At 49.2% G+C, this 18,998-nt stretch overlaps 8 protein-coding genes across 8 annotated transcripts; 5 read left to right on the top strand and 3 right to left on the bottom strand.

Moving 5' to 3' along the window:
- Positions 1–71: 71 nt before the first annotated feature.
- EDB91DRAFT_1247329 (uncharacterized protein) lies at positions 72–1,525 on the bottom strand (the record flags this gene model as incomplete). Its single annotated transcript, XM_041322794.1, has 6 exons — positions 72–320; positions 372–902; positions 959–1,068; positions 1,124–1,239; positions 1,303–1,430; positions 1,490–1,525. The coding sequence occupies 6 exons, from the start codon at positions 1,523–1,525 to the stop codon at positions 72–74; spliced, it is 1,170 nt and encodes a 389-aa protein (XP_041178322.1).
- Positions 1,526–1,596: 71 nt separating this feature from the next.
- EDB91DRAFT_1126515 (glutathione degradosome) lies at positions 1,597–5,734 on the top strand. Its single transcript, XM_041318441.1, has 22 exons — positions 1,597–1,754; positions 1,823–1,932; positions 1,992–2,131; positions 2,188–2,296; positions 2,346–2,362; positions 2,410–2,907; positions 2,962–3,138; positions 3,191–3,262; positions 3,319–3,453; positions 3,505–3,589; positions 3,636–3,775; positions 3,827–3,918; positions 3,970–4,213; positions 4,272–4,306; positions 4,356–4,431; positions 4,483–4,553; positions 4,609–4,667; positions 4,727–4,873; positions 4,920–5,062; positions 5,113–5,235; positions 5,285–5,359; positions 5,413–5,734. Exons 2-22 carry the CDS (start codon positions 1,905–1,907, stop codon positions 5,524–5,526), a joined length of 2,580 nt encoding a protein of 859 aa, XP_041178323.1. The 5' UTR covers positions 1,597–1,754; positions 1,823–1,904; the 3' UTR covers positions 5,527–5,734.
- A 265-nt stretch (positions 5,735–5,999) lies between these two features.
- On the bottom strand, positions 6,000–7,105 carry EDB91DRAFT_1126533 (putative ubiquitin-like modifier). Its single transcript, XM_041318442.1, has 5 exons — positions 6,852–7,105; positions 6,661–6,797; positions 6,550–6,612; positions 6,463–6,500; positions 6,000–6,408 (listed from the first exon to the last, which is right to left on the bottom strand). The coding sequence occupies exons 1-5, from the start codon at positions 6,979–6,981 to the stop codon at positions 6,387–6,389; spliced, it is 390 nt and encodes a 129-aa protein (XP_041178324.1). The 5' UTR covers positions 6,982–7,105; the 3' UTR covers positions 6,000–6,386.
- Positions 7,106–8,247: 1,142 nt separating this feature from the next.
- Positions 8,248–9,838, top strand: EDB91DRAFT_1247332 (chaperonin 10-like protein; the record flags this gene model as incomplete). The annotated part of the gene is made up of 7 exons (XM_041322795.1): positions 8,248–8,342; positions 8,400–8,436; positions 8,490–8,551; positions 8,606–8,755; positions 8,807–9,176; positions 9,241–9,462; positions 9,515–9,838. The coding sequence occupies 7 exons, from the start codon at positions 8,248–8,250 to the stop codon at positions 9,836–9,838; spliced, it is 1,260 nt and encodes a 419-aa protein (XP_041178325.1).
- Positions 9,839–10,133: 295 nt separating this feature from the next.
- Positions 10,134–14,492, bottom strand: EDB91DRAFT_1051538 (RecF/RecN/SMC; the record flags this gene model as incomplete). The annotated part of the gene is made up of 16 exons (XM_041313617.1): positions 10,134–10,309; positions 10,357–10,399; positions 10,454–10,503; positions 10,557–10,641; positions 10,689–10,766; positions 10,816–11,112; positions 11,168–11,415; positions 11,468–11,666; positions 11,720–12,503; positions 12,554–12,693; positions 12,743–13,438; positions 13,487–13,861; positions 13,908–14,104; positions 14,158–14,262; positions 14,313–14,402; positions 14,453–14,492. The coding sequence occupies 16 exons, from the start codon at positions 14,490–14,492 to the stop codon at positions 10,134–10,136; spliced, it is 3,603 nt and encodes a 1,200-aa protein (XP_041178326.1).
- A 174-nt stretch (positions 14,493–14,666) lies between these two features.
- EDB91DRAFT_1126569 (putative 60S ribosomal protein L25) lies at positions 14,667–15,534 on the top strand. Its single transcript, XM_041318443.1, has 4 exons — positions 14,667–14,903; positions 14,957–15,106; positions 15,155–15,224; positions 15,281–15,534. Exons 1-4 carry the CDS (start codon positions 14,707–14,709, stop codon positions 15,293–15,295), a joined length of 432 nt encoding a protein of 143 aa, XP_041178327.1. The 5' UTR covers positions 14,667–14,706; the 3' UTR covers positions 15,296–15,534.
- A 119-nt stretch (positions 15,535–15,653) lies between these two features.
- EDB91DRAFT_237968 (uncharacterized protein) lies at positions 15,654–16,613 on the top strand. The gene is made up of 3 exons (XM_041326566.1): positions 15,654–15,945; positions 15,995–16,280; positions 16,408–16,613. Exons 1-3 carry the CDS (start codon positions 15,798–15,800, stop codon positions 16,460–16,462), a joined length of 489 nt encoding a protein of 162 aa, XP_041178328.1. The 5' UTR covers positions 15,654–15,797; the 3' UTR covers positions 16,463–16,613.
- Positions 16,614–17,739: 1,126 nt separating this feature from the next.
- EDB91DRAFT_1051499 (uncharacterized protein) lies at positions 17,740–18,917 on the top strand (the record flags this gene model as incomplete). Its single annotated transcript, XM_041313613.1, has 2 exons — positions 17,740–18,214; positions 18,268–18,917. The coding sequence occupies 2 exons, from the start codon at positions 17,740–17,742 to the stop codon at positions 18,915–18,917; spliced, it is 1,125 nt and encodes a 374-aa protein (XP_041178329.1).
- Positions 18,918–18,998: the final 81 nt, after the last annotated feature.

Genomic DNA, 18,998 nt, shown 5'->3' on the forward strand with positions numbered 1-18,998 from the left:
TTCAATCCCCGTCATCACAAAGCCGCATGATATACCAAACGCATGTACGACGTTGCATCCTACGCGAGAAATCAAGTGCTATCGAGCTTTCCACACGTCTCCCAAAGCCTTTTTAGAAGTGTTTTCTCGTCCTTGTTCATGAATAGCATGATCGTGCCGAAGCGCTGGACTTTTGACAGCGATACCAGATATTCACGCACATCAGCCGGAGCCGCGATGTGTTGATCTATGACTCGTTCAAAATGCTGAAGCATTGATGAGAGCAAAACTGGCTCCAGCGACGCCTGGAACATCTTGGGAAGGGACACTGGTGGTATTCCCTGAAACAAAGCAGTTTAGAAATGTGGTAAGAAGAGGGTTGAATCACATACAGAAAGAATGTTCCAACGATCTTCGTCTTTCATGTGTGACTCCCACATCTTTGTGAAGTTGAAGAGAGTCACGGAAGCTTTCGGGACAGTACCATTAACCGTGGCTGAATGCGAAGTCGTCGCTGGGGCTGCGCCAGGCATTTTTTCGTCCCTAGCGAATAGTGTATGATCGCCAGATGATCGGAATATCCCCCCACCAACGCGTGAGGATTTTTCAGTGTCTCGTAACTGCTTTGCGTCTTTGAAGGTTTGCGTTCTTGTTGAAGTAGTTCGCCTCGGTAGAGGTTGGGTAGTGCTCTGATTTGGTTTGACGCCTGATGAGCTAGGTTCGTCACTCCGAGGTAGCGCTCGTGAAGAAACCGGCTGCAGAAACCCATTGTCCCCAAGTTCTTTGGGCTGCGTTTCCACATCTTCGGCTGCATCATGACGATGTAATACTTTAGAACCGTCCTCAACGATCTCTATTGGAACACGCCTCCGCCTTATCGCTGGAGCAGGCACTGACGGTACGGTTATTGGACGAGAAGGGCTCTGTGGATCAACGGTTGCTTCAACAATCACGACACTGTAATGTTTGAAGTACCTACTGTACTGTCACGCTTCTGCTGCTGCTGCTGTCGAATTAACCTATCGACTTCTAAAAGTTCCTGCTTCACAGATTGATTTGACGGCTCTAGTTCGGATGCTCTGACGAAATCTATATGATGGTTATTGAATCATTTCTGCGTAGATAATGTTGTACTCCCCTTCACGAGCTCTACTCAAGTAACCTAGACCCGTTCGAGCCTGACCTCTTCGAAATAAAGCTTTGGCATTGTTAGGGCTCAGCTTCAGAACAGTTGTGCAATCTCGTTCTGCATCCTCGTTCCTACAAACCCAGAAGTTGGTTATCGATGGTAGACATCAGCGACAGATAACAGAGTAAACGTACTTGCCTAGTTTCAAGTACGCTGCTGCGCGGTTGAGAGGAAACGTCGGGTCCTTAGCATCTGCAAGAATCGCAGATGTATAATGGCCGATCGCGGCTGGGTAATCACCCGACTTGAAGGCTGTATTGCCCTGCAACGTGGAAGCTGTAAGATGATGACGCCTGAATCGAGCATGTTGACGACACTCACCTCATCTTTCGCTATCTTTGCTTTATTTGATGCCATGGAATTTTGCGTCAAAAGTGCTGCTGGTGAAAGTTTATTGGTTGAACGAAAGCGCCACGAGAAATCCAATCGCAAAACGTTATATATCAATGTCATGATGCTACATAAACGATAAATCATATCCCCAAACATTACACTGGATCACCCGAGCTCGATATCATCCTCAGAAAGCTTAAGTAGGCTTGCACACGACCAAGCGCTTACAAAGTACTTGTTGAAGACGAGGCATGTACGTACCTTCGTTATTTTCGTAAGGACAATGCCTTCCATTATGTTGTCTGAGCATGTGCACCACAGCTTCCATTCCGCTTGTATACATTACTTGCTTCTTGGAGTGCTTGAAGAGCGCGTCTAGACTGCCGCTCAAGCACCTCTTATAATGGTCGATGCGGTTGTTGTACCCCATCGTACGTTTACCCCATCATGTCCCTGTCGACTTATCCTGACCTTCCACGCTACGAACAAGCATCCGTCAGCCGTCCCATCCGCTCAGCTGCACCACCTCCTCGCTTGCTTCACTCCCTTGGACATGAAAACAAATCTGTCCTCAGTTTAATGGCAAATGCCGACCATATCTTTACTGGTGGACAATGTCAAGATATCGGAGTATGTGCTAGCCATTAACAATAACGTACCTGCTCTCATAGGCTATGTTATCCAAGGTCTGGGACAAACACACATTTACACTCAAGACCTCCCTTCGTGGTCATACTGGAAGTATACTAGCGCTTGAGATTGCAGAAGAGAAAGGCTGGCTGTTCAGTGCTTCAGGTAGGTCGGCTCGTATTATCATTTGCCGTCTTCTTAGGTCCATGGCTAGGTGACAGTACTGTCAGAGTATGTCTATCCCCCTCGGTAGATCGGCTTCTGCTGATGGAAGTTAGGTTTGGTCTACAGTGACTTTGCGACCAGTTTGCATTTTGAATCCTTATCTTGAAACCGGAGCAGGCGATCTTTTTTCTCTCGTCTGGAACCCAGTAATGCAGGCCATCTACATTGGTTGTCAGAACACTTCACTTCAATGGCAAGGGTTTTCCAAGTTTCAGCTCGGTCGGCATACCCACGAGCAAATCGACTCAGGCACATCAACTCCCTCTCGCAAAGTTCACAAATTCTTCGATAGTTATCCGCAATACACCCATCGCCCCGCGGATCTTCAAGCCAACAACTTCAGTCTGTCTCCCTCAATCAGTCAGGATGCAATCGCAGAAACCATATCCTTGATAAACATCCCAGCAACAAATGTCATCGATTCTGCTCATTTCGGCTACATATATTGCATGGCTCTTGTGCCTTCGACAAGGGAAGGCGCGGGGGAAATCGCGCAAAAGCCGGCCAATAACTGTTATCTCGTCACTGGAAGTGGTGATGAAACCGTCAAGGTTAGTCTCGTATCAAGTCAAGATACACGTCATCTGACTTCGTACCGTTGACAGATTTGGCGCTGTATCCCATCTGGTCTCAACATGATGCACTCTTTCGATTGTCAGCATGGTGCTGTACTCTCTCTCGCTGCTTCCGGGGAGACAATCTACGCTGGATGTCAAGATGGACACGTGAAGGTGCTTGACGTAGAAACTCGGACCCTTGTCAGATCGATCATCGTTCAAGAAGTAGGCGCATCGATTTACGATTTAGTGCGAGAACCTCATATTTGAATACCAGAATGTCGATGTCCTTTCGCTATCGATCATGCAGTCTGATCTCTACACATGCTCTGCCAATGGTTATATTCACGTAGGCGTAGAATCACTTTTTTTTGCCGCCGCCTGAATCATCTTTGTACCCCTCAGAGATGGTCGTCTTCATTTGATTGCACAGCGTCGTGGCAAGCTCACGATGGTATTGTGCTCTCCTCTGTTATCTCATGTTCTTCCGATACCAAGTCGTATTGTCTCATTACTGGGGCTAACGATGGTTTCGTTAAGGTGTCGTGGTGTTTGTCAATAGCTTGTGAACACTTACCTGAAACCCCACAGGTTTGGGCGATCGTTCCAAAAGACGAGGACAATCTTTCTCAGATGCGTGAGGTCACGTTGATATCTGATTCGGATGCCACCCAAGGCATGTCGTGTTTCTGTCCACGCCCCTCGGACACTCACTTTTGTAGGAGATACAATGACCTATGCACTCTCCAAGTTCGTATCAATTCCGAGTGTAAGTAGCGACCCGAGCCATAGAGAAGATTGCCGTCAAGCCGCAATTTGGTTGAAGAAGTGCCTGAACCAGCTGGGTGCTCAGTCGGCTCTGGTGAATTTACTCGATTCGCCCCTACCCTTTTGTTCACATACAGCGCGTTAGCTACCTACGCATGAAGCCGGAAGTCCACTTGTTCTAGGGACTTTCTATGGAACTCAAGGCGAACATCCAAAGCCAAGAATACTATTTTACGGGTACTACAACTGTTTCGCAGGACTTATATCCCCTCATCATTTCAACAACAGGCACTACGACGTGATCTCAGCTCCGCCGGAAGGGTGGGGCACTGACCCATTCACTGTGTCGGGCCGTAATGGTTACCTTTATGGACGAGGGGTAACGGATGATAAAGGTCCTATCATGGCTGTAGCTTGCGCTGCTGCGGAACTCCTCCAAGACCGCGCTCTTGGCGTTGATCTTGTCTTCCTTATCGAGGGTGAGGAGGAGACTGGGAGTGCTGGGTTTGTTAATGCCATCAAAGAGCACAAAGTGGGATCCCGTCATGTTGCGCTCACATGCCCCCACACTCATTTCCATTCTTTTTCAGCACCTGATCGGGAACATAGATGTCATCTTACTCAGGTAAATTAGTGCCGATCATATCCTTTTCCCCTTATTCATCTGCGGTCAGCAACTCGACCTGGATTTCTGAGTATCCTCCTTGTATTACGTATGGTCTCCGCGGCGTTGTACAATCAACACTGGAGGTACTGGTTTTCACTATGGAGGCGACTCGAACTTACATATGTGCGGTGCAGATAGCAAGTGGTGTGCCGGACTTGCACTCTGGTGTCGAAGGAGGTGCCGCTCCGGAGCCAATGTTTGATATGTACGTCAACAACACCCCTCACAAATGGCTAGATCTAGACTCGCGTCCAACTCAGGATTCGCCTTCTTGCAACTCTGAGGGATGGAGATGGAAAGGTGGCCATACCGAGTTTTTGTTCGTTCACATCCAATCACGTCGATTTTTGTTTGGCCGGGCTGATGCGACATCTACAGACGACAGTGTTCGCACTCAGACCGAGGCCGAAAAGCAGCTGTATGACATTTTGTCCAAGGTAACTAAAAAGCCTGGCTCTGTGCTATCTTCGCGCTGGAGTGAGCCATCCTTGACTGTACATAACATAGACGTGTCTGGGCCAGGGAGTAAGTCGCATTCTACTCACACCTAAGCGTTACTCATTACGTCAAGACTCGACTGTAATACCGGGAAAGGTTACCGCAAAAGTGTCCCTACGCATAGTTCCAGACCAGGAGTTGGACAATGTCGCTCAGTCTTTGGTTGATCACCTCACAAGGACCTTCGACAAGTTCCGATCACCCAATCAGTTTTCTGTGCGTGCTTCATGCTTGATCATGATTCTGCAGCTCAAATTATCTCGTAGGTGAGCATTGACCGCAAAGCTGATTGGTGGCTCGGCAATTTGGATGGCCCCTGGTTCAAAGCACTCGAAACTGCTGTGCGCGACGAGTGGAACGTGGAACCATTACTCATCCGGGAGGGTGGCGTGAGTGATCTGCGTGGATCAGGCTTCCCATTACTCACTGTCTGTGGAGTCCATCCCATCAATTCCTTGTCTAGAGAAGGAATTTGGCTGCCCTGCACTTCACCTTCCACTGGGACAAAGCACCGTGCGTCCAGTCTTAACCATTTTCTCCCTTAACGCTGACAACCGGCAATAAAGGATCAAGCCCATTTGCCTAATGAGCGCATTTCTCTGGATAATTTATCTAGAGGAAAGGCGGTCATCAAGCGTTTCCTATCGATAGCTACAAACATTCACGCCCCGGCTGAGTAAACTACTTGGTCATGATATGTACATGTCTTGCGCTCCTCATCTTTCTTTCTGAAATGTTGTATGAGGCTTTTGTAGATAAGCGCTTGTTGACTGCAACCATACAGTGCGAAAGACTAGACATCGCCGACCTCGCCGTGCTAGGCGATATTTTGAATACATGTGGTTATATATTCACTACGTTCTGAAACTTGGTGAATGATGAAGGGCTTGGTATTTCAGGTGCTTCATCACTGAGTCACGAGTGCCTCAAGGGTACAACAGATAAAGGAAGGAAGATCTCGCCATCGGCCAAGCAACTAGAAATACATGAAGGCACGATTCAAGGAGACTAATCTTGACATAATATATGGGTTGTGTGGCGTCGGCCTACACTGAATCCGGTGCACCATGACTAGTAGGCAGCCCGATCATCTTGTGCAGCATTTCGACTGTGGCATCCACTGGCAGGATGTAGAACGACCCGCTGTTTGGAAACGGAGATAATTTTATCCGAGGATGTACCTCAATTGTCCGGAATTCGGAGCACCTTGATCATTACACCAGAACTGCATTAAGTAGGCAAATTCAAGTTGTAGATGGATAGACTTCGTGAACACATGACGGAGTCCCCAACTCCCACGTTAGTGGTAGCAGGACTTTATTTCCTATCACCCAGGGAAAGTATAAATTAGAGTATTTGTAGTATCGCGCATGTCGACGAAGAGTTTCCTGTATTGTCACTATACCCTTCGATAAGATTGGTGCATAGCCTTCGAAGAGAGGTAGCGAAATTCGAATAAACCTTGGCGAGTGTAGGGTTTGGTGATGACAAAATTGTGCGCAAAACAGAAGACACAAGATGTCGCTCATTAGCAAGAGTGTTACCCCCATGCCGCCGTCGTGCTGAAGCATACAGTTGTATCAACGCATCATGCACGCAACTATCGAGAAACTGACCTGTAATTGACTATCAGATGTCCTTCCGTAGCGAACGACTTCGACAGCGATCAGAAGATGTTCCTTGACAAGAGTGAGGCACGTTACCTTGTACAAATTAGACACTGTATCATCAGGAGCGGGAGAAAATGCGAGGTTGATATATGTGAACTAGAACGAGAGTTAGCTCAACAATAAAGACAGGCTATCAATCCTAACCAGTGGATCCCCAGCTTTCCAGCCCAACTCCTTCCTCAAAAACTGTATGACAGCCTGGAAACGGTTGGAGGCAGTAATCTTGTAGAAGTTCTGCCTCATGATCGGTGCGTTACCGACGGCCTTAAAGCGAACCACCACTGCATATTGGATGTGTTATGGATATAGGCGGGCTGATCAACACCAATGCTGACCTTTGGATGGATCCTTCTTCTTGTATGTATCCAATGCTTGGAGAGCTTCGGTTGCAGTCTCAGACACGTCGCCTGGTGTCCAGGGAAGGGCAGCTTGCCGACTAGAGTCATCTGGGCTGCCTGAAGCCATTACGATGTACGCGTGGGTAGTTTAGGATGTTCAAATAGTAGAGTTCCTTCCAACTTGAAAGCGTTAACCCCACACAAGGATGACTTTGTCTATCGACAGCGCCTCATATAGACAGACAATCTAGATTGCTTGCAGAAAGCTGTGCGAATTTTCCACCCTCTACAAGCTCTCCAAACGCAACATGTACTTAGGATAATTTGCCTCGACAGTCTTGAACTCAGGCCGGCTAGGTTCAAACCGTCGATGCGCACGATCGGGCCTTGCGTTCTCCGCGTAACACAACCCACAACATGGCGGGAGCACTGGCCGCAATAGACGGAACTTCTCGCTTGATATGTGTCTACCACTTGGTCTTAGTCTTCGCTGATGGGCCATAGCAAGCACCGACTGCGAATGGCGACAGCCGAGTTTTGTACGATCTCTATGGCGGAGCCTGCGACACTGTAAATCGTCTGGTGTGGTGTTTAAAGATTTTTTTCCGACTCATTCCTTTAAGTTTCAGGTGAATGGGTGTGCGTTCCCTTCTCCAAGTTGCGGCTCAGGACTCACGACCCTACTTAGCCCAGCTCGTGAAAGTTATGGGTAGCATGTCGGCTGGCCGAGGAACGAGGCCGAGCCGATTATATGCTCCCCGCGAGCTAGTCACGGTAGTGACATATGATAGATGGTTCACGATCCCTCAAGACATTGGACGCAGTTGTTATGCGAGACCGTGACGGCTTGGTATCTTCACAGGATATATTCCTCTCTGACTTACTCTAGAGCAGACAAAGCTAGTAATTCATCCACTCGAAACTCATCCAGACTCCATAGATGTTCTGATTCCACGACTTGAAAACTTCAGCTACAGAGATGATGGAATGTTGGTGTTACAGCTCATCTGTCGAGTGATACAAAAATCCAGCAGGTACCATATGAGTATCACTAAATCTAGTTTCGATGACTTGCGTTGCAAAGTAGCAGGATTGCTACGTTGTACCAGCGAGAGTGATATTCGGGACTCCGAGTCCTGCGAACGGTACTCAGCACTGGGCTAAAAATATGCCTGTTTTGCACCTGCTGACCTCTCCTTGTAAATGGTTTCTGGGACTTGCGTTATTTACAGCGCCATACCCGGGAGCCCGAGTGTGCCGTGGCAAATTCACGCAAGGAGACCAGGGCCGTGCTGGTCTGTGCAGTGTTCACGAGTAGCCAGCACTAGCTTCGAGGCAAACTCTAGCAGCCTTGACTCGCAAAGGAGTTCACAAGCCATCTTAGGCCCCTTCCATGACTCCTGCGGCAGACATGTTAAGCTCACAGCGCGCAGTGCGTTGGTATCCACCCTCTTATAATATTCGTGTCGAAACTCTTCCCATTCCTGAGTATATTGATCCTTCATTCAAAACGTGCCACATCACACTGACTCGTGTTTTTGTAAGGATCGAACAGCCAGACGATGCGATAATAAAGGTTCAGGTCCGCAGATGTGGTAGATCCCACATGTTCTTCAGTCTTGACGCACCTCGCAGCTTGCTGGGCTATGCGGCAGCGATTTACACATGTACCGTGGAACAGCGGGGCTCACAGAACCGTAAATAAATCTAATACTTATCAGTGTCTTCTAAACTAAAGAGACACTTTCCAGTTGCATCATGGGTCACGAGTTTATCGGTGAAGTTGTTGCTCTCGGCGCGAGCTTTCATTCTGGCTCTACCGGTCGACCGTCCTTGTACTCCACGCTTCGTGTCGGCGATAAAGTTGTCTCGCCATTTACCGTTTCTTGTGGGGAGTGCCAGTGCGTCACTTTCGTTTCACCGTCTCCAACCAGTATTCTCATGTGCTACAGTTTCTGCCGAGTGGGATTCACGTGCCGTTGCGCTGAGTCCCGTCTATTTGGCACTCCTATGACTCCAGGGGGACAAGCTCAATATGTCCGCGTTTGCAGGGCCGGAGGTACCTTGTACAGTTTGAAGGATATTCCTGATGGGTCTTTGCTCGCTGACTCCTCTTTGCTGTTGCTGTGCGATATCCTTCCAACTGGAGTTTTTGCCGCATTCCAGGCACTCAGTCACGCAAAAACTCTACCATTTATAACCAGACAACCTTACCCGCTTAGCACCAGTCTGTCGCAAGCGGGAGACGTTTCATTTCTACCCTTCTTGGAAGAGGACAAATCATTAACCATGGCGGTGATAGGGCTAGGCCCCGTGGGGGTGGTGAGTCCACTATATATGCCCAACGTCTTGCCACGATTTGATATGCTTGCCGTGCTCTTACTAGTGCACTTGTATCGCTCTCCTTGACATGCTGGTCACGCGGAAGCTGAAGTTCAATGTGATAGCCATTGACCCGAATGAAGCCAGGAGAGCAAAAATGGTGTCAATCTACTCTATCATCAGCGACAACCAACCATTTGGTGAATTTCAGGTAGCAGATACCAGCAATGTCAAAGACCTTGTCGCAAAATTGACCAAGGGAGTTGGTTGCAACGCTGTTATTGAAGTGAGCTCAATGCAACCTGTTTGTAGACCTTGACTCTAATTACCACTCGAAGGTTGTTGGTAACACCAGTGCGCTTCGACTAGCTTACGAGCTTGTACGGCCGTTTGGTTGTATCAATTCTGTCGGTGTTCACAGCGATCATGCTGTACCATATAAAGGCGTCGAACTTTATGACAAGAACGTGTCACTTGATTTTGGTCGGTGCCCAGTGCGTGCCATGTTCCCAATGGCACTGGAGCTGCTCCTGAAAAGGCAAGACGTACTGGGATCAGTGGGTGGGGAAACGAGTTTGGTGGAGAGAGTAGCAGGCTTTGATGACGCGGTGCAGATATATGATGATTTTGACAAAGGGAAATGCGGTAAGGATATTGTTTGATCCATGGAAGTAGTACATATGAGCCAAAAACTGTTCGTCTTGCCTTCACTCATTGCACAAGACAGAGCTGACGCCCGATGGCCTTCAGGTTATTGGAGATCAAAACGGCCCCTTGTCTACAAACACAAATTTTACATTCGGGATGATAGCAATAACGATTAACACGAGAAGCGAAGAAATATCCGACAACATATGGTAAAAGGACGGGTTGAGAACGCCAAGTCAAGTGGATCACTATTGAGCTTGGGCCTCCTGAACAAAAATAGTGATCAGTCCAGGTTGGAGAGTTAGAAGTTTAAAGACGAACCTGGTCAACAAATTCCATGGCCTCTTCTCGCTTGATACTCCTGATGGAACTGACCTTCTGGTTGTTGAAGAGCACACCATAGAACTTGTCTGCAGTAACCAACATTTCCGGCCTGAAGGTAGTTGTGATGAATTGAGCCGAATGCGAAAGAGATTTGATCATGTCTGGACAGGGATCAGCCTCGGTTTGTGGTGTAACACAGTGGACCTACTTGCAACAGCAGTTCGATATTGTGCGTCCAGGTTTGCGTCGATCTACGCGAAACAACATGACCCAACAGCATACCTAGTAAAATCGTTTCAACGCACCTCGTCGAATAAGTAGAAAGGAGCTGGATCACATTTCTGGATGGCGAAAACTGGAGAAAACGAAATTTTAACAAATAATATCTTTGGTAAAAATACAAATTACCAGTCGCGAGTGCGACGAGGGATTTTTGACCTCCTGACAGCTGTTGTATCCGAAGTCCCTCATCAACCTTGGAGTTGAAGGATACCTGCCGTACGATGAATATAACAGCACAGCCGTCACAAAGCGATATACCTTTATCGATATGCCAGTGTAGTTGTCGATGCTACTTTGCTGTGTGTCGTCTCCTTCGTCCATAGCGTCATCTTCATCCTGTAAGAAGTTTGAGATAAGCTATTACGCGCTTAAACAGCTTGTTTACTTGGTCTATCCGACGTTGGATGATCAAACGCCCACGACCAGCAGGAACTAGTTTGTCGAACACCTCCTCAAAGTTGCTGGCGACCTGTTTGAATGTTCGTTCGATGGCTTCATCTTTTCGCTGGTCCAGCACTTGTACGAGCTCCTCGATCGATGTGGCTGACTTATCTAGATCTTCCCTGCGCTGCAAGAGTTGGTCCCGCTGCTTTGTGAAAGAATTATATTGTTCGAAAGCTTTTTTGTTCACATGCGCGAACTTCTTCAGCCCTTCGTTGACAGTGTGTAGTTTCTTCACCAGCTACGTGGTTGGATTGTTAGCGCAGTTTGGAGATGAGCAGCTGATAAAACCATACTCGATCAAGCTTTTCGTTCGTATACTTCTCAAAGGCTTCTTCGGGGAGTACGCCGAGATCTCTGATATTGCGGTTGCACTCCTCCTTACGACCGACAAGCATCTGTTTCTTGGCCAAGTATCGCTCGGTGTTCTTTTGGAGTTTGTTGACGCTGCGACTGTCCTCAGATTGTTGATTCTGAGCCTTCTCCAAGTTGGATCGAAGCTCCTGGAGGTCAGCCGTCAATTTGTCGAAGTCCTTTTCTGCTTCTGTGGAAACGTGTTTGATTACGCGCCGACATAAAAATGGGGAAGAGCGAACCTTGTGCACGCTTTGTGGAAGTGGCTATAGAAGCGTCAAGGGACTTGAGTTCGCGCAATCGCGCATCCAGATTATCGGCAGATGACACCTCTCCATTCTCCAAGTCACCCAACGACTCCAATGTCACCTGCAACTCTTTCTCCTTCCGCCGGAGGCTTTCATTGAGTTCAATTTCCAAAAGGTTTTTGCGGCTATCAAGCTATGCGTGATATTAGCTTTGTGTTCCAGCATGCACCCTGATAGTGCACCCACTTCTGTTCTCGATTTGCTCAGCTCGAGCACTTGCTTGCGCCTCTGATCCACTTCTTGACCAAGAGTATCGATCAGATTGGCTTCATCATCTGTCAGTGTCCGCGTGAGAGGGCTCGCAAGCTCAGTGCGGTATCCCTGCAGCCTCTGTACAATGCCGCTGAGCTCTGTCTCCAATTCATCCGCCTCACTCTCCAGAGCCACAATGCGCTCGCTCAATCTCTCGCGTTCCCTTGAAAGCGATATCGAGTCCGAGAGGTGCACCTCGCGTGCTTCCCGAGCTTGAGCCTGCTGGACGCTAAGAACCTGGATCTTCCCTGTCACCTTTGTGATCTCCTGCTCGAGCGTCGTGATGGCAGCTTTAATCTCTTTGGCACGCTTATCCTCTGCGTCAAACTTGGAGCGCCATGTCGCGACATTCTTGATGGCCTCGATGCGCGAACGGCGCACGTCGTGGTAACCACCCGTAAGCGCACCCTTGCGATCAACCTTGTCACCGTCCAAAGTGATGGTGTTAACACCATGGCTCTTGACGTATGCAGCAGCAACTGTGAGGTCGCGGCATACCCAAGTCTTGCCGAATACCTGCTGGAACGCCTTAGCGTGCGAAGAATCATACGTGAGCTTCTCGAGGAGAGGGAGGGCGTCTTGATTTGGAGGAATATTGGACTGCTTTGGTTTGAGGCGGTTGAGAGGCATGAAGGTCACACGACCGGTTTTCTCTCGTAGCATGATGTCGAGGACCTTCTGTGCTGTTGCATCGGTATCGACGACGACGTGGAAGAGACTTGTGGGATGTGAGCATAAGTAAAGAACAATGTAAATGGAGGTGTGTACCTGTTTCCAGCGGTAAGTTCGATAGCAGTGCTAAATGTCGAGTCTGGTATCTCGAAAAGACGGTACAATGGGCCATACACGCCCTCCAGGTTGTGTCGCTCTCTAATCCTGTCAACGGCGCGGAGACCAGAGCCGGTGTCCTACAGCAATAAATGAAGATTCATCTATTGAATGGAGGTATATACTCACTTTGTCCATCATTCCCGCGAGATTACGCTCAGCGCCCCGCAGCTCGTCACTAGCATGGGCTAGTAACCCATCCAGCTTGGTGTCCTCACGCCATAACTCCTTCCTGCGCTCAGTAAGTTCGTTCTGCTGTTCTTTGAGTGCTGCAAGCTGCTCCCCAATATCTTTCACGCGTGTTCTACCGTCTTCCAAGCTCCCCTGAATGTCATCGACCCTCCGCTCCATTCCAGCAACATCCTGCTTTTTCTGGGCGACGTCCTTTCGGGTGGAGTCGAGGGCTGCAGTGCGAGTCCGTTGATAGGCCTCCATACTCGCGATCTCCTGCTTGAGGTACGTGTCGCGCTCCGCCTTTGTCCGGAAGCGGTTGACGCGGCCTTGCTTTGCAAAGAGTGCGTTAAGCTGAGTACGAGCTTCCTCCATCTTTCGCTTTTCTGCACTTTCTTTTGTGCGGGCTTGTTCCCACTGTGGAATCAAACCGCGAAGTTCGCGCTCCTTTCCCCGCGTTGCTTGCTGCACGGACGCAAGTTCTTGCTTGATAGCGCTGTCATCGCGCTCGCCTGTTGCACGGAGATCGGCGACGATGCATTCGAGTTCTGTACGAGCGCGGATGAATTCGTTGAGCTCTGAGTGTGCATCTTTGCGTGATATCTGGAGAGATTGAAGGGAGTGTTTTGCTTGCGAGATTTGTTGCTCTAGGCGCTATGACTGTGTAAGGGTGGAATGAATGGAACAAGGCATTCAACGAACCTGAATATCCTTCTCTCTGGTATCATACTGTTCCCTTCTCATGTTGGCACCGTGTACTTCGCCTCTCCTCTCTTCGTCAATCTCTTCCAAGGCCTCTCCAACCTCCTCCAACTCCCTCTGATACAGTGCATACTCAAGACACCGGCGTTCCTTGTCCTTGTCCTGAAACTCACGCAACTCTTCCTTCTCCTCTTCTAGCTCCGTGAGACGAGAATCGATGTAGTCAATGAGTTCGTTGATTTTTGTGCGCTTGGCGTCAGTTTCGGCCATGATACGGAGAGATTCGGCACGACGCTGTTCATAGACTTTGGTTCCGGCAACTTCTTTCAACAGGGCGAGACGTTCGTGGTCCTTCGCATTTGTAAGGGCGGTAATCTGGAGAATTCTGTTAGGAAAGCAAAAGAGAATAGGTGGCACGTACTCGTCCTTGCGGCACGATGTAATAAGGATTGGACTTTGAAAAACCAGCACTCTCGAGGAGATTCATGACGTCGGCTTTGCTAGCGCTTTTCTTGTCGAGACTGTATTCATCCTTCTTGAGACCGATGGTACGTCTTAGTATGACGTCTTCGCGACCAGTTGGAAAGCGGTTGTCTGAGTTGTCGAAAACGATCTCGACTGGTTGCAAGTATGAGAGAAAGGGTACTGGAAGATTATAGTTGGAAACGCACCGTATGCAGATAGTGTGGTTGTGACTGAAACACCTTCGTGCAGGAGGGCCTGACGCTCCTCTCTGGACATGGATGTATATGCATCGGACAATACAAAGCGAATGGCTAGGGGATAGGAGTGAGATTGGGAGATAGATTTCAGGGGTGATAGGTACCTGCAAAGAAGTTACTCTTTCCCGAGCCATTCCGACCTACGACGACATTATGGCGAGGAGAGAAGGGCTCTATCTGTGTTTGATCACGGTCTGGTAGAAAGAGCGTTGAATATGACCGGATGAAAGATGAACAAGCTTACAAGATTTGAATCCCTGAATTGTCAGGGTCTTGATATACATTGCAGCACGTACGCGTGCTGTATGCACCCGTTAGTCAAGGCGCGAGTGACGCGTTGCCTGTCACGTATCACCTGACTCAGTCACAGCCGTGACAAATATTACGGCGTCGATCGGCATTTTCCGATTGCAACTGTATAGTGGTTCGGGGATTGGCGATTATTCTGATCATCGGCCTCCTAGTGTTATTGACGACGGCGACAAACTTCAAACCCAAATGGCCCCAACAAACGTCAAGGCCAAGGCCGCCAAAAAGGCCGCCCTGCAGGGTGTGCACTCGCATTCATCGCGGAAGCAGCGGTACTCTGTGACCTTCCACCGCCCCAAGACCCTTCGCCTGCCCAGGAATCCCAAGTACCCCCGCAAATCCATTCCCCATGCACCAAGAATGGACCAGTTCCGTACCATCGTCTCGTGCGTTTTTAAGCTATATAACAGAAAGACTGTTCACTAATTTCTAATGACAGGCCACTTAATACGGAGTCAGCGATGAAGAAGATTGAGGAGCACAACACCCTCGTCTTTATTGTTGACATAAAGTCGAATAAGCGTCAAATCAAGGACGCCGTGAAGAAACTATATGACGTCCAGGCTGCTAAAATCAACACTCTGATTCGGTTCGTTTCCGTGCAATGAACGCAAGATTATAACCTGATATTCCATAGACCTGATGGAAAGAAGAAGGCATACGTGCGGCTCACGGCCGACCATGACGCATTGGACGTCGCAAACAAGGTGAATATTCACCGTCGATGTATCGTCGACGTTTTTATTAATTCTACTGACTGTAGATTGGATTCATCTAAGTCTGGTTTTGACGTTGCATTTTCTACTATTTCGTTGTGTATGCCTATAGTCTCTCATTCCACAATGCAAGATATATCATATGCGCCTAGGTTACTCCTAGTTGTGATGTTTTTGTTGCATAGTTACAAAAAAAACCCAACAAGATTCCAGTACACTAAAGATTGGATGGGGAAAACTAAAAGTGGAGATCATTTCGTTGTTACATACGTGTGATCACGATTGGGTCGAAACCTGCGCCTGTCGTGGTTTCTGTCTTGTTTATTCCCCTTCGAGATTTCTGGCTCTTTCAATTTTCCACCTCCTGCGACGCTGCCGGCGACGTCTTGTCAATACCCGCCAACTGGCTTCCAGGAATCAAGAACGTTCGTGCTTAGAAAACAAATTAGAACTTACTTTTGCTCTTTGAGAGCAAAAACGCACACTCATTCCATCGCCTAAACTATAGGCGGACCCTTGAAAGTCGCGCTGTCCCTGCTATCCAGCAAATATCCTATCATCTCTATGTATTCAGTTATCTATTTTCTCATCGCAATATCCTCTCTTTTTGTCCCCCAAGTCGATGCGCGACACTCGTCTTCATCTTATTCTCATGCAAGGCGATCTTTGGTATTGAAGCAAAGAGCACCCGATGATATTCTAGGAGGTCTTGGTGCGTCTTTTTTAATCTAGTTTGGATCGTGTTCTAACGTTCTCTCCAGGTAGTGTACTAGGTGGGCTTGGAAGCGGGCTAACGTCCTCTGCGCTCTCCAGTGCCGCAATCTCGTCTACAGGCGCTAGCACGTTTACTACGAGCTCCAGCACTTCAGTCTCCGCGCCGCCGACGAGTTCTCAATGTAACGGGCTCTTGGGGCTAGGTGTCGGATGTCCCCCTCCGTCTACCTCGTCATCATCTACCTCTTCCTCATCATCATCGTCGTCTACCTCGACTGCCACATCATCCAACTCCAACCCAGCATCCACCACAACGTCATCTTGTGATGGATTGCTTGGTCTTGGTTGCCCACCTCCTTCTTCGTCTCCCACTTCAAGTCAGCCAGCTTCAAGCGCACCTATAACTTCTTCTACCCCCAGTTCGGCTGCTTCTACCTCATCTTGCAATGGACTTCTTGGTCTCGGTCTTGGTTGCCCACTTCCCACCTCGTCATCTCCCGCTTCAAGCCAGCTAGTTTCGAGCGTGCTTGTATCTTCTGGTTCTCCTACCATTAGTTCGGCTGCTTCGACCACGACTCAGTGCAATGGGTTGCTGGGACTGGGGATTGGTTGCCCCGCTTCAAGTCAGCCAACTTCGAGCCAGCCAGCTTCGAGCGCGCTTGTATCTTCTGGTTCTCCTACCATTAGTTCGGCAGCTTCGACCACGACTCAATGTAGTGGGTTGCTGGGACTAGGGATTGGTTGCCCCGCTTCAAGCCAGCCAGCTTCGAGTCAGCCAGTTTCGAGCGCGCCTGTATCTTCTGGTTCTTTTACCATCAGTTCGGCAGCTTCCACCACGACTCAGTGCAGTGGGTTGCTGGGACTAGGGATTGGTTGCCCCGCTTCAAGCCAGCCAGCTTCGAGCCAGCCAGTTTCGAGCGCGCCTGTATCTTCTAGTTCTTTTACCATTAGTTCGGCAGCTTCCACCACGACTCAGTGCAGCGGGTTGTTGGGACTAGGGATTGGTTGTCCCGCTTCAAGCCAGCCAGCTTCGAGCCAGCCAGCTTCGAGCCAACCAGCTTCGAGCGCGCTTGTATCTTCTGGTTCTCCTACCATTAGTTCAGGCTGCTTCGACCACGACTCAGTGCAATGGGTTGCTGGGACTAGGGATTGGTTGCCCGGCTTCAAGCCAGCCAGCTTCGAGTGCGCCCTTAACTTCTGGCTCTCCTACCATTAGTTCGGCAGCTTCGACCACGAGTCAATGCAGTGGATTGCTGGGACTAGGGATCGGTTGCCCGATTACCTCTGTGTCGTCTCCCACGTCAAGCTCTTTCGCGACTACAAGTCAGTCGGATACTTCGAGCATGCCAGCACCCACGAGCACGAGCACAGGTTGTTCTGGGTTATTAGGTCTTGGAATTGGCTGTCCTGCATCAACTTCAACAAGCTCTGCAGCAACATATACCACTTCGGCATCATCGGACTCAACTTCATCGACGACCACTGACTGCAGCGGGCTCCTGGGTCTTGGAATTGGTTGCACTGCGCCCTCTACGTCGATGACGTCGACTCAAACGTGTGTTTCGGGCAGCTGTTCCTCTGATACTGCGTAAGTTCAAATCCTATCGTGCTTGAAACCGTTTGCTCACACTGCGTCGCAGAACTACTACCACGGCTGTCACGACTGGTTCTACCTCTGGTACCATGTAGGTTTGAATCTTATCGTGCTTGAGCCTGTTTCATCATACTGCGTCGTAGAACTGCTACCACTGCTGTCACAACTGATACAAGCTCCACCAACGGCACGTTCACAATGTCGGCTTCATCGACCATCATCAGCTTCCCAGGAAATAGCACGACCACGACCTCTACTGGCATTCTTAACGAGACATCCACGGTTTCATTGCCAAGTACCCATATGCCTACGACCACGAACTCCGACTACCAATACTTGTCCACGATTTCATCTCTGCTGGTTAATACCGCCACATCCACATCCACAGTCGTTCCAACTAATGTAAATCCTGATGTTCCAACGACGACGTTGTCGCTTGCATCCGCTGCGCCGACCAGTCAGCCATCTGCCGCACCTTTCCCGACATATCTCCCGCAGTTCATCGTGCCACAAACTGCGCTAAATACCCAAGATGTGCCAACCAGCGATGTCATGGTCAGCGTGCTGTTCAATCAGTCCCTTAACTGGGTGTGGGTTGCAACAAATTCAGATACCCCTGGACAAATATTCGAGTACTTCCCCCAGGTAATCGCGACAGCACTTGGAATTGATGGTACGTGCTCCCCAATATGGTATGCATGTATCCGTCCTGACAATATATTACAGTTTCTGTGGTACTAAACTACCAACTGATGGTCTACGAACCCTCGACGTACACGGGCCCTCAAGATGCTTCCCAGCTTGGTACCATCTGGGAGGGTTATATCCCTTCTAACCAGGTCTCCACACTCGCCTCGCTTATTTCCAATAAAAAGTCCTCGTTCTATACTGGACAAGAGGGCAGTATACCCACAGCGCTCGCCGAATGCGTCGATCCCACTCTCGATCTGTCGTCCATTTCAGGTCCCACTCCAGGCGGGAGTAGCTCCAGTAGTTCAAGTTCTTCTACAGTCCGCCAAGATGCGATCATCGGCGTCGTGACATCGCTCGGTGCCATCGCGCTCATCATTCTTGCTGTTGTCGTTTACCGGTACTACAAGCGCAGACAAGAGGTCGCCCATCGCCGTCTCTCTGAACCCGATGGTGGTGCCGCAGGAGTACGCCCCGAGGGTCAGGAATTTGACCGGGACAGCATCGGAGGACAACGTAGGCGGAGCTTTTACTACGCCGAAGATAGTTTGCGTGGATACCAAGGTGTCCGGCGTGATGACGAAGCCTACGACCGCCGTGTCACACCTGCCATGAGAGAGCGCCGTATCCTCAACCCTGGAGCTATTTCCGCACCTATCCTGCGAGAGAGCAGTATGAACTGGTGAAGAGGAAGCTTTCCCTCCAGTTACATAGGGTCCTGTGGTCACATCAGATACGCGATTTTGGATGTACGCTCGTTTTGAAGT

This window comes from Suillus paluster (genome assembly GCF_016628075.1).
Source record: "Suillus paluster strain FC165 chromosome Unknown EDB91scaffold_19, whole genome shotgun sequence".
Lineage (NCBI taxonomy): Eukaryota > Fungi > Basidiomycota > Agaricomycetes > Boletales > Suillaceae > Suillus > Suillus paluster.

Coding starts and splice junctions, on each gene's coding strand:
- EDB91DRAFT_1126515 (XM_041318441.1), top strand. CDS start 1,905: ATGGTCGATGCGGTTGTTGTACCCCATC. Junction 3,454..3,504: donor CTAACGATGGTTTCGTTAAG/GTGTCGTGGTGT, acceptor GAAACCCCACAG/GTTTGGGCGATCGTTCCAAA. Junction 3,590..3,635: donor TGATTCGGATGCCACCCAAG/GCATGTCGTGTT, acceptor TCACTTTTGTAG/GAGATACAATGACCTATGCA.
- EDB91DRAFT_1126533 (XM_041318442.1), bottom strand. CDS start 6,981: ATGGCTTCAGGCAGCCCAGATGACTCTAGTCGGCAAGCTGCCCTTCCC. Junction 6,501..6,549: donor CAGTGTCTAATTTGTACAAG/GTAACGTGCCTC, acceptor TCGCTGTCGAAG/TCGTTCGCTACGGAAGGACA. Junction 6,409..6,462: donor CATCTGATAGTCAATTACAG/GTCAGTTTCTCG, acceptor TGTATGCTTCAG/CACGACGGCGGCATGGGGGT.
- EDB91DRAFT_1126569 (XM_041318443.1), top strand. CDS start 14,707: ATGGCCCCAACAAACGTCAAGGCCAAGGCCGCCAAAAAGGCCGCCCTG. Junction 14,904..14,956: donor CAGTTCCGTACCATCGTCTC/GTGCGTTTTTAA, acceptor TTCTAATGACAG/GCCACTTAATACGGAGTCAG. Junction 15,107..15,154: donor AAAATCAACACTCTGATTCG/GTTCGTTTCCGT, acceptor GATATTCCATAG/ACCTGATGGAAAGAAGAAGG.
- EDB91DRAFT_237968 (XM_041326566.1), top strand. CDS start 15,798: ATGTATTCAGTTATCTATTTTCTCATCGCAATATCCTCTCTTTTTGTC. Junction 15,946..15,994: donor TGATATTCTAGGAGGTCTTG/GTGCGTCTTTTT, acceptor CGTTCTCTCCAG/GTAGTGTACTAGGTGGGCTT. Junction 16,281..16,407: donor ACGTCATCTTGTGATGGATT/GCTTGGTCTTGG, acceptor GGACTTCTTGGT/CTCGGTCTTGGTTGCCCACT.